The sequence below is a fragment of the Mesitornis unicolor genome, unplaced genomic scaffold (genome assembly GCF_000695765.1).
Source record: "Mesitornis unicolor isolate BGI_N332 unplaced genomic scaffold, ASM69576v1 scaffold20886, whole genome shotgun sequence".
NCBI lineage: Eukaryota > Metazoa > Chordata > Aves > Mesitornithiformes > Mesitornithidae > Mesitornis > Mesitornis unicolor.
The window spans coordinates 1-11,931 of NW_010191945.1; the positions used below are offsets into that span (position 1 = coordinate 1).

An 11,931-nucleotide genomic window follows, 5' to 3' on the forward strand; every position below is an offset into this window, starting at 1 on the left:
ATGGGGCTGTGTTTGGGGTTGGTTAGGCCATATTTTGGGGTCTGCCTGGCGGGGCCGTGTTTGGGGTTGGTTAGGCCGCAGTTTGGGGTATCCCTGGCAGGGCCCTGTTTGGGGTTGGTTAGGCCATGTTTTGGGGTCTGATGATGGGGCTGTGTTTGGGGTTGGTTAGGCCATATTTTGGGGTCTGCCTGGCGGGGCCGTGTTTGGGGTTGGTTAGGCCGCAGTTTGGGGTATCCCTGGCAGGGCCCTGTTTGGGGTTGGTTAGGCCATGTTTTGGGGTCTGATGATGGGGCTGTGTTTGGGGTTGGTTAGGCCGTGTTTCGGGGTGGGATTAGGGCTGTTTCCCATGGGCTGGCCTGTGAGCACCACAGGTGAGAGGGGAGGAGGGGAGGGCTCAGCCTGCTTTGTCCTTTTCAGTGCTCAAATAACAAATAGTACCAACAGCCTCAGAGTTACGAGTGGTGCTGTACTCTGTGAGGATAAACTCTGCCAAAATGTGGTGCTTCCTTAAGAAAAGCTGTCGTCTGAACTCTGCCAAGCCCGTGTGTCAAGTAGTGTGCAGGTCGTGGTGATTCTTGGCTGTGGCACCGAGCAGGGGCTGCAGGGGGGGTCCAGCTGAGCTGGAGCAGAGGGAGCGAAGATTGGGGAGGGGGAAGGAGCTGCTTCTGCTCCTTGGTTTGTTCTTTGCGTGTGTCAGCGTTCTGCGAATACAAACCTCCTTTATATTCAGTTAATTCCTCCCTGCGCGTTTGTTCAGGTCTCGCACAATGCTGCACTGAAGAAAAAAGGCATTAAAAACCAGCAAAGCCGCAAGAACAGGCAGAGATAACAGCCTGGAATGAGGGAGGGGCTGTAGGGATGTTGTTCCTTTTTAGGCTTCTCTTATGAAGTGGGTTACTTGAGAATATTCCAAATGACTTCTGTTTTTTAAAAGGAAGAAAAGGTGGCTGCAGGTACAAAGCTCATCCCTCTGTGGAGCCCACGTGTTGTGTGTGTGCGGTGAGGATTTCTGGTGCCCCATAGCGCAGGGACAGCTCCACTGGTGCGGGAACTCAACCACTTTGGGCGCTGCACTCGACGTCAAATTTGACTGAAAACAACGGGCAGACGTAGTGGTTGGTGGGGGTTTACCGGTGTGAGTGCAGCAAGGCGATACTTACCGTGTTTGTTGACAGTCGGGCTGCGTGGTCTCTCAGTCTCTTCATCTCCTTATAATGACAGTCAACACAATTAGCAGCCTAACCTGACATTTTGCTGGAGAATCAGGCAGGAAGAAGAGGTGCGTGTTCATCTCTGTCCTGTGGGATTTTGGGGACCTTTGGGAGCTGCTGAGGGGGTTAAATGTGACTGGGACCTGCAGACCACATTGATCTCTGTCCTGTGGGATTTTGGAGACCTTTGGGAGCTGCTGAGGGGGTTAAATGTGACTGGGACCTGCAGACCACATTGATCTCTGTCCTGTGGGATTTTGGAGACCTTTGGGAGCTGCTGAGGGGGTTAAATGTGACTGGGACCTGCAGACCACGTTGATCTCTGTCCTGTGGGATTTTGGAGACCTTTGGGAGCTGCTGAGGGGGTTAAATGTGACTGGGACCTGCAGACCACGTTGATCTCTGTCCTGTGGGATTTTGGAGACCTTTGGGAGCTGCTGAGGGGGTTAAATGTGACTGGGACCTGCAGACCACGTTGATCTCTGTCCTGTGGGATTTTGGAGACCTTTGGGAGCTGCTGAGGGGGTTCAAATGTGACTGGGACCTGCAGACCACGTTGGTCTTTGTCCTTTGGGATTTGCTCATACCGAGGTGCAGAACTGCACGGGTAGAAATAGATGTGTGGTCAGACATCGAGCATTGCATGGCAGCCTGTCCACACAGATGCCGTAGCCAGCTCAAAGCAAGAGCAGTGTAGCAGGTATTTCATAAGCCTATTGCCAACAATTAAAACCTTGGCTTAAGAATGCACAGAAATGGAACACAAGATGAGTAAGTTTGGTTCCCGGGGGCAAGTACTGCTTGCTTTTGTAAATTGTTGTTGTTGGCTTGGAGGTCAGCAGTGTTTTCTGTTAAATTATGCTGCATCAAAGCATATATATGCAAGAGTCTGAGTTATCCTTATAGAAGAGTAGCCCTTAGCCTTTGTTTTTCCCTGTGCCTCTCATTTTACCTCCCATTTTTCAAAGTGCAAGTTCAGAAACACGTGGATCTCTTTTCCTCACAGTTCAGCCAGTGTTGTTGCTGCTTTTCCATAGGAAGCAGAAACCTTTGCTAACAAGCACAGAGCTTATTCGTTAGGTGTTTTTTTTTGTGAAAGTAAGCTGCTTTTCCTTCAATTTCCAGTGATGTAGAAGTAAAATGTCATTACTCCTGGGAGACACAGTCCTCCGAATTCAGACCGCTGTAGTGCTGCCTCACTGAGCCTGAGGATGGCCTGAAACAGGAGCCGTCTCTTCTGAAAGCAGTGGGATGTGAACTCTGAAGCATCTGCTGCGTTAACGTTGTGAAAAACAGCGCTCATTTAAAAATGGGAGCTAATTGAAAGTACGTGTGTTTGATCCGAGTAGCTTATTTTTAGGTGGGCTTTTTTAAAAAACTCACTTCACAGAATCACAGAATGGCTCGGTTGGAAAAGCCCTCTGAGATCATCACGTCCAACCGCTCCTGTCTACCCCCTAAACCATATCCCCAAGTACCTCGTCTACCCGCTCTTTAAACACATCCAGGGATGGGGACTCCACCACCTCCCTGGGCAGCCTGTGCCAGCTTCTGACGACCCTCTCAGGAAAGAACTTCCTCCTTAGCTCTGACCTGAACCTCCCTTGGCACAGCTTGGTGCCGTTTCCCCTTGTTCTATCCCCCATCACCTGGGAGAAGAGACCAGCACCCACCTCTCTACAAGCTCCCTTGAGGCAGTTGTAGGTGGTGATGAGGTCTCCCCTCAGCCTTCTCTTCTCCAGGCTAAACAAGCCCAGTTCCCTCAGCCGCTCCTCATCAGGCTTGTTCTCCAGAGCCCTCCCCATCCTTGTGGCTCTGCTCTGAACACGCTCCAGAAGTGCCAGCTTAAGCTGTTCTGAGTCGCGTCACCCCATAGACTTCTTCTCTTAGTGCTAATGTTCTTTAATTTGGATTTAAAGACACGGTTCTAATCAGAAGTGATGTCTCCGACCCAATCTGATGCTTGGTGTACAAACACTTTAGTCTTTATTGGTGTTTACCAGCATAAGGGAAAACTAAGCCCGCATTCGGACTATGCGGTGTGTCTGATGTACAGGTCGTGATGGTTTATAACTACATAAAGACGGATCTTTGGTGCTGCTGGACCTGTGTTTGCAGTGAGAGCTGTCAGCGCTGCTGCAGTCAAACACCAGGGCTGGGTGCAGGGGCCTCCTGCCGGGTTTTTGGGTTGGTCTGAGCGCCAGCGCTGTGGATTTCATGTTCAGCTTCAGGTATTGACAAGCTTGTAGCTGCTGTCAGTACAGATTGTATTTAAATAACTTAAACTTTTTATAGAATCACAGAATCCCAGACCGTCAGGGATTGGAAGGGACCTCCAAAGCTCATCCAGTCCAATCCCCTGCCGGAGCAGGAACACCCAGATGAGGTTACACAGGAAGGCGTCCAGGCGGGTTTGGAATGTCTGCAGAGAAGGAGACTCCACAACCTCTCTGGGCAGCCTGGGCCAGGGCTCTGTCACCCTCACTGAGAAGAAGTTTCTTCTCCAATTTCAGTGGAACCTCCTGTGTTCCAGTTTGTGTCCGTTCCCCCTTGTCCTATCATTGTTTGTCACCGAGAAGAGCCTGGCTCCATCCTCGTGACACTCACCCTTTAAATATTGATAACCATGAATGAGGTCTCCCCTCAGTCTCCTCTTCTGCAAACTAAAGAGCCCCAGCTCCCTCAGCCGCTCCTCAGAAGGGAGATGCTCCACTCCCTTGATCATCTTTGTAGCCCTACGCTGGACTCTCTCCAGCAGTTCCTGTCCTTCTTGAACTGAGGGGCCCCATAGAGAATTGGCTCAGAACTCAAATATTTAGTGGGAAACAGACTGGGAAAGGAAATATGCCCAGGAAATATCACTGTATTTCTGTGCTGCTCTGAGAATCAGCTGCAGAGCACTGGTTTATTCAGCTTTGGGACCGGGAGTCGGGCGCTGTCCGTTGTCAATAGCCCCTAAACCAAAAACCCAAAATATAATCCCGAAATCTCGGGTACAGGAAGCACAATCTGGATCATAACCCAGCTCTTTCCAGTGGGAGCACACAGTGCAGACTTGGTATTTTTGGTCACTTTACAGATAGATTTTTAAAGTATCTTGTGTGTTGTATGCAGCAGTTTAGAGGGCCCTCACATTTACATTTTCTTTCATTTATCTGAAGCCTAATGTAAAAAAAAAAAAAGATGAGAGGAGAGGAGAGCAATCCTCTGCTAAAGCTAAAGCCAAATCTCTCTTAGCTCCAGAATCTCTGATGAGGGTCCCTCAGTTCAAGAAGGACAGGAACTGCTGGAGAGAGTCCAGCGTAGGGCTACAAAGATGATGGAGGGAGTGGAGCATCTCCCTTCTGAGGAGCGGCTGAGGGAGCTGGGGCTCTTTAGTTTGCAGAAGAGGAGACTGAGGGGAGACCTCATTCATGGTTATCAATATTTCAAGGGTGAGTGTCACGAGGATGGAGCCAGGCTCTTCTCGGTGACAAACAATGATAGGACAAGGGGGAACGGACACAAACTGGAACACAGGAGGTTCCACTGAAATTGGAGAAGAAACTTCTTCTCAGTGAGGGTGACAGAGCCCTGGCCCAGGCTGCCCAGAGAGGTTGTGGAGTCTCCTTCTCTGCAGACATTCCAAACCCGCCTGGACGCCTTCCTGTGTAACCTCATCTGGGTGTTCCTGCTCCGGCAGGGGATTGGACTGGATGAGCTTTGGAGGTCCCTTCCAATCCCTGACGTTCTGTGATTCTGTGTGAATTCAACCACGCAAATTCGCTTCAGCTGCTGCCCTGGCTGCTTGCGGCCTCAAAGCCAGAGCTGCTCGGGTCTCTGAGCTGGTCATCATCCTGCTTGAAGTCAAGTAATCATGATCTCTAAGTTAAAAAAGCACATCTGAACGATGGCTCACAGGTACTGGCAGTGGCACCCGACTGTGGATGAAGCCGGAGTGCGAAGGCAGCGCGTGTTCAGCTTCAGAAGGTCAAATACTTCCCCGAGGCTGAGCGGTTCTGCTGCTGGGTTCTGGTGTTTTCAGGTTCCCGGTGCTGTCGCTCCCGAGATGCGTTTTAATGTAACACGTGCCTGTGATTAACGTTTGTTTCCCCAGGTCCTCTGGCCTTCTTTCCTCAGTGGAGGCCGAGCCACCACGATGTGGTGGTGGGGGTGCTGTCGGCTCGACACAACCATGAGCTGCGCAGCGTCATAAGGAACACTTGGTTCAAGCACTTGAGGCAGCATCCCGTGCTCAGCCAACGGTAATCTCCAGGGGCTGCAATTTGGGGGGGGACTATAGTGCCTAAATGACTTGATTTAATCCTTTTTTGGGGAAAGTACCTCCTTTTTTTGCTCTATTTGTGATCATCTTGTAGTCTGATAATTTTTATCTGCTTAGTAATGTGTAAGAAAGCTTCTTGTTCTGGGCTGTAGCTCTTTTTTTAGGAGGAATAAACTGTAATCTCCTGTTCATTGCTGCTGTTGCAGTCCGTTGCACTGTTCATTAGTGCTGTATCAGACCTACCCCTTTTTGTGTCGCCCTGGGTGCGTTGTGTGCACCTTGGGATGCTCAGCAGTGCAGGACACCTGAGCGCGGGTAGGATGAGAACCACAAAAACCCTACAGCAGCCCCTGGCCCCACTGCTGCCTCCTGACTGGGACTGGACCAAGCAGCCCCTGTTCTGCTACAGCCCCAAATTGGGACATTTCGTTGTAAAGGATACCCTGGAGTCCCTGCTCCTCCTTGGCTGCTGTCTGCCTTCTTTCTTATGTGTTTTTCATTCCCTTTTGAATGCTGAATATTTGAATAATCTTGAATCAAGTAACAGAGCCAGCTCGTCAGGGTCCTTCAGTGCTGCCTGGGGTGGTTTTCTGTCTTCAGTCCCATTCCTGGGTGCCAACCTCCCTGCATCCTTACGTGAAACACAGATGTGGGTTTGGAATTGAATCCCCCCCCTACAGTGGGGTTCGTGTGGTCGCTCTGGGTACAGCCTCTCACTGCTGATTTTTAAGGGGTTCAAAGGCTTAATCCTGTGCAAGGCAGGCTGTCGTGATGCAGTGAGTTTATTGGAGGTGGAGGGAGGAGGGCAGAGAGCTGGCGTTAATAAAACCACATTATTTTAGTGTCCTTGTGAAGTTTATAATAGGTGCACGTGGCTGCGCTGTGCCAGTGGAGGACAGAGAAGACCCCTACTCCTGCAAGCTCCTGAACATCAGTAACCCAGGTAAGACGTTAACTTCTAGAAGTGCTGTCATCCGAACTAGGAGTCGCCGTCTTTTCTGAGTGCAGTTTGGGGTGCTTAACTGGCACAGCCGGTCCTGACAAGAGATGTTGCCTGTCTCTCCCATACAACGTACGTTTTCACTCGATCCCTGCGTAAATGAAGCTGGGGAGACCCAGAATGACCCGGTCTGGTGTTGTGTGTGAAGGAAGAAGTGAGGCGCCAGAATTTGGAGAGTCAGATGGGCGTCTGTGGTGACAAAGTGAATTCTGGCTGATTTATGGGTTTGTCAGATACCGCTCTGGAGAGGGAGCAATTAAGAAACGTACCATGGGGGAAAAGGGAGATTCTGCCATACAAAAATTCCTAAGAAACTCTTCCCGTCACCTTTTTTTTTTCCCTATTTAATTTTTGCTCTTTAATTGCAAGTTAACTAAGGATCGCTTGGTACTTAAGCTGTGATTCACTGTAAGATGAAGCTGGTGTTACTCTGAATGGCAACATCCACTGCTAATAAACTCAGGGGCTCAGGGCTCGGGGAGGCGTTAGTGCCAAAAAGCAGGCAGCCAAACTAAGTGGAGGTGTGCGCTATTTTGATACATGAGTAATTATTTTAATATGCTAATATACAGATACTCATGCAGTCGAATGGCATTTTAGTCTCGGCTCTGTGGATGTGTTGTTTCTGGTCCTTTCCCTGTGGATGTGCAGGCACTGAGTTGCAGTTGCAGGTTGCTGCATCGCTCCAGGTTTCTCACTGCTGCAGCTTGCATTTCCTTCTCCAGCACTTGATTATCCCTGAGAGCCGTGCTAATTAACTGTGTGTGTCTGCGTGCTTAGCGTGTCTCCAGTTCAGGAACCACGAGGAGGTCTTCTCACGTTGTCTTTGTCTTCTTCATGCAGTGCTGAACCAGGAGATCGAGGCGTTCGGCCTCCCCGAGGACGTGCCCTTGGTGCTGTCCGAGGACAGAGTGGTCAGCGTGAACTTCCGCGTGCTTTACCCCATCGTCATCACCAGCCTGGGGGTGTTCGGCGAGGCCGAGGGGCTGGGCTTCCAGAGGAACATCACCGTGAAGCTGTACCAGGCCGAGCACGAGGTGCGGCACCCGGGGTCTTCTGAGCATCTTGTCTCCTTATGTGAATTTGTTGACAGGGTCACAAACACAACAAGGAAACTTATCTACGCAGCAGCAGATAAGCAGGCACTTCTTTATTGCAGCGCTGGGGGGGCACAGAGGATCGCTCCTCTAATTGTGCTCCCAAGTCCACACAGCCCATTTGTACATCTTGAACAAAGCGAAATCATACGAGCCTGCATAAAATGACCGCCTTTTAATTGGCCCTTTACCTTGATTGGTTTCTCACCATTATGCCATATAAGACATCGAATTCGTTCAAAAGCTTACCCCTGTATAATTTCGACATGGAGAGAAAAGAACAGCCGTGGCCTACTCTCACAGTTGTCTGACCACAGCTATTATCCTGTGTGCTGTTATTCAATTCTTATCACATCTATTCTTCTCTTGAACGTGGTACTTACCTCCTCTAAGTACTTATTCTAACTACTTAATCATCAACCTACTTTAATTACCTCGATTGGTCAAAGTGTTCTTTTAACTCTACAGCTTAAGCAAATACCTGCCCATTTTAACCAACCAAAATTTTCCTATGACTGCAGCAGATTGAGTCCTTGCAGAAAGAGGTGCTGTGCTGGTGGTGATTTAGAACAGAGGTACTTAATGACAGGTGTACCGATGGCCTTTTTCTTCTGCTGCATCGTAAACTCATATTGTATGTACACACACATCCTGGATGAGGGAAAGATGCAGTTCACACAGTGCTGGGAGTTAATTTAGATGCCCTTTTGAAAGATCAATCCGAGACACAATCTTGCTTGCATTTGGGGTTAGAAAGTATCGATAGGCATTAAGAAATTAAAAATAAACTGTTGGATATATTTAAAATGCACCTACAGAAAGGCACATCTGGTGCCTTCGGGCAGAGAGACGCAGGACAGCTGTGATTTCTTGTGATTTATCTTCTGGTAAGACATTTTAACACTCCCAGAAACTGGTGTTATTTAGTGCTGTTATTTAATGCTGTTATTTAATGCTGTTATTTAATACTGTTATTTAATGCTGTTTATTTACAGGTAATACTCAAACTCCAGTGATCCTTCCCCACACTCCCAGGCTGTTATGGGTTTGATAGAATGGCCTGGAAAAATCACTGAGCATGGTTGTTGCATTTCTTATATTGCATTTATCTCTACCAAGAACTCGATAGGCCAGTTTCAAGACTTTGGGCTACGCTACAGTAGAAAGATCATAAATTCAAGCTAATAATTAAATTAAGCATGGAAAATTGACTGAACTATAGCTTTTATGATGAACTTCCAAAGAGTTGGGTTTATAATAGCAAATAAGGATACTGTAATCAGGTTAATGTTTGCTGAACAGAATTCTAAACGTTGAGAGCCAAATAGCTTGATCTGCATTCGCTTTTTACTTCCAGTGGAGAAGAAACATTGGTATCATAGGAGTGCTTGGAGATTGTTTTCTGGGGATTGGGAACCTGGCAGTGCAGCACCTTTATGTCATTTGTTGTTATTTAAGAGCTCTGATGGCCTGTGTGATGCAGCAGCAGTTAAGTTTTAGGGGTCACATCCTCTGTTGCCATTAATAGCAGTGATCTGTTTAAACAGAGGAGAGAACTGCTGTAAACTGGGAGATGGGTCTGAGCCAGGGAAGCTGTGGGTGCCCCCTCCCTGCAGCCTGGGCTGGTTTTGGGTGTCCCTGCCCATGGGAGGTTGGACTGGGGGGGCTGTGGAGTCCCTTCCCACCCAGACCATGCTGTAATTATCAATCCAACATCTGAATTCTGTGGAGGCTGAGACTGTTGTAAGATCAGAACTATCACTATGTTTTACACGGTCAGGAGCCTCTTCCCATCGTCGCTGGCTGAGCTGATGGAGATTCCCGTGCTCTCACGGCACTTCTGATGCGCGTTGTGTTTGTTCTCTGCTGCAGGAAGCCCTCTTCAGCGCCCGCTTCAGCCCACCCAGCTGCGGGGTGCAGGTGAACCGGCTGTGGTACAAGCCAGTGGAGCAGTTCATCCTGCCCGAGGTACGAGCAGCGTCCAAACTGCCCGCGCCGTCACGACGGCTGGAGAGAGCGGCCCGGGAGAATGGGCTGTGCTGGGGGCAGACAGGGCAGGAGGAAACCTGGAATCCAGGATTGCTTTTTCACCATCCCATTATCACCAGTAAAAGGCAAAAGCCTGAAAAATACAAATTTGATGTCCAATGCCAGGACAAGGGGCAATGGTCCCAAGCTGGAGCACAGGAGGTTCAAGCTGAAGATGAGGCCAAAGTTTGTGAGTGTGAGGGTTGTGGAGCATGGCCCAGGCTGCCCAGAGAGGTTGTGGAGTGTCCTTGTCTGCAGACACCCAAAGCCCTGGCCGTGTTCCTGTGTGACTGCTCTGGTGATCCTGCTCTGCAGGGGTTGCACTGGGGGAGCTTTCCAGGGCCCTTCCCACTCCTGACATCCTGGGGTGCTGTGATGCTGTGACAGCCTTGGGTTGCTTTAACTGAGACACTCTTCCTGAGGAATTTTGTGTTCCTTGAACCACGCAAGGAAACAAGAGTGAGAACATCAAGATCTGTAGCAGTGTTTCTCTATCATTTACTAGATGGAGTATGTGGTGCACAGAAGACTGATACTTGAGTCTATAAAACCTGTCAAGATGTGATGGCAGAAGTGGCTTGGGGATTTTTTTTATTATCATTTTATTTTTGAATGGATCTTCCTCAGAAACTTGGGAGAAGACTGCTTTTTGGACAGTAGTGAGTGTTAGTGTTCTTGCTTGTCCTGAGATACTATTAGCTAAGCTAACAAGGCAGGGTCCAAAGGTTTTGGGGTTGGGTTTGTTTTAATTGACTTTGGGATCGGGGCTGTTGCCTGGCTTTTTGGGATAGGGATACAGCACCTGCTTGTGGCTGCTTAGGAAGGGAGGTGACTGAACAGAGAAGGAACAGGATATATGTAGGAAAAGCCCTCATCTTGTTACAGCAAGGGTTTGGTTGAATAGAATTGAATAGAATTTAGTTGACTTTGGCTCAGAATGGGAACTGTGGCTCGGCAGAGGCTCCAGGTACAGGGAACTGGTCCCACTTGACCAGTGATCCCTCACATGAGATACAAGACCTCGTGTGTCAGGTCTCACCAGACACCAGCTGCTATTTCACGCTGTTTCCCATCATTTCATTACTCCCCCGTGTGACTGGGCCCTTGCTGATATTTCTGTAAGGTCTCTTTGGGTCTGGGCTGTTTCGTTATGCAAGGAATTAAGTGTTTTATGAAAGAATATGGAGCAAGAGAAGACCTAAGGTGGAGGAAAGGACATTTAGGGCCAGTTTAATCCCTGATTTATTACCCTGGCTCTGTAAGAAGGAATGCATTAGGAAACCTGCTCTTTTCAAGGGCAGTTTATCATCTTAAACACTTTTTGGGAGGTACCATGCAAGTTTGTTATGCTGACAGGAGACCTTTCGGGCGAGCAGACCTCCTGCAGTGTGTTGTGTGCACGTTTTGACAGTATAATTTGATATAAAAAATTATCCTGAGTTTTTTGCTTATTTAAAAAATGAGTACTGGTTACCCGGTAATTTGGCAGTACAACATGTAAGCCTTTTCCCTGTAAGACTTCGTTCTGAGGTACTAAAATTCTAGGCGGTTGTAATGCTGCTATAAATGGCTGCGTTCTTCCTGAGGGGCAGATGGGAAGCATTTCATTTAGAAAGGGGATATCGGTATGCGTGTATTTCTTTGTGTGGGCCTCCTCAATCTGATAGGCGGCGTGCGCTGAGCGCTTACGGGATAACACCGTGTTTAATGTAGATTAATAGGGCTTGTGTGCTGTCTGCTTCGGGTGCTGAGCACAGGGATGATTCAGAGGAGACAGAACGCCCACGTCTGCCTGTCTGCTGCTGGAGAGCAGTGAACACAGCGAGCTCTGAGACCAGCTCTGCTCCCTGCCTTCCCACCTGAGCACACACGGGCTGTGGGAGGGTCATTCATCTTCAGCCGAGGTGCTGCTCTCACAGCATCCCAGGATGTCAGGAGTGGGAAGGGCCCTGGAAAGCTCCCCCAGTGCAACCCCTGCCAGAGCAGGATCACCACAGCAGTCACACAGGAACACGGCCAGGGCTTTGGGTGTCTCCACACAAGGAGACTCCACAACCTCTCTGGGCAGCCTGGGCCATGCTCCACAACCCTCACACTCACAAACTTTGGCCTCAGCTTCAGCTGGAACCTCCTGTGCTCCAGCTTGGGACCATTGCCCCTTGTCCTGCCATTGGCCATCCCAGAGCAGAGCCTGGCTCCTTCCTCCTGACACTGCCCTTTCCCAATGGATCCCCAGGAATGAGGGCACCCCTCAGTCTCCTCTGCTCCAAGCTCAAGAGCCCCAGCTCCCTCAGCCGCTCCTCAGCAGGAGATGCTCCACTCCCTCCAGCA

The 11,931-nt window shown here is 49.3% G+C and overlaps 1 protein-coding gene across 1 annotated transcript; it reads left to right on the plus strand.

Annotated features, from left to right (window-relative positions):
* Positions 1-5,307: 5,307 nt before the first annotated feature.
* On the plus strand, positions 5,308-9,540 carry LOC104542553 (UDP-GalNAc:beta-1,3-N-acetylgalactosaminyltransferase 2-like; the record flags this gene model as incomplete). Its single annotated transcript, XM_010186904.1, has 4 exons — positions 5,308-5,455; positions 6,318-6,418; positions 7,319-7,512; positions 9,445-9,540. Coding segments are annotated over 4 exons (539 nt in total), but the record flags the coding sequence as incomplete, so codon positions are not given.
* Between the last annotated feature and the right edge of the window lie 2,391 nt (positions 9,541-11,931).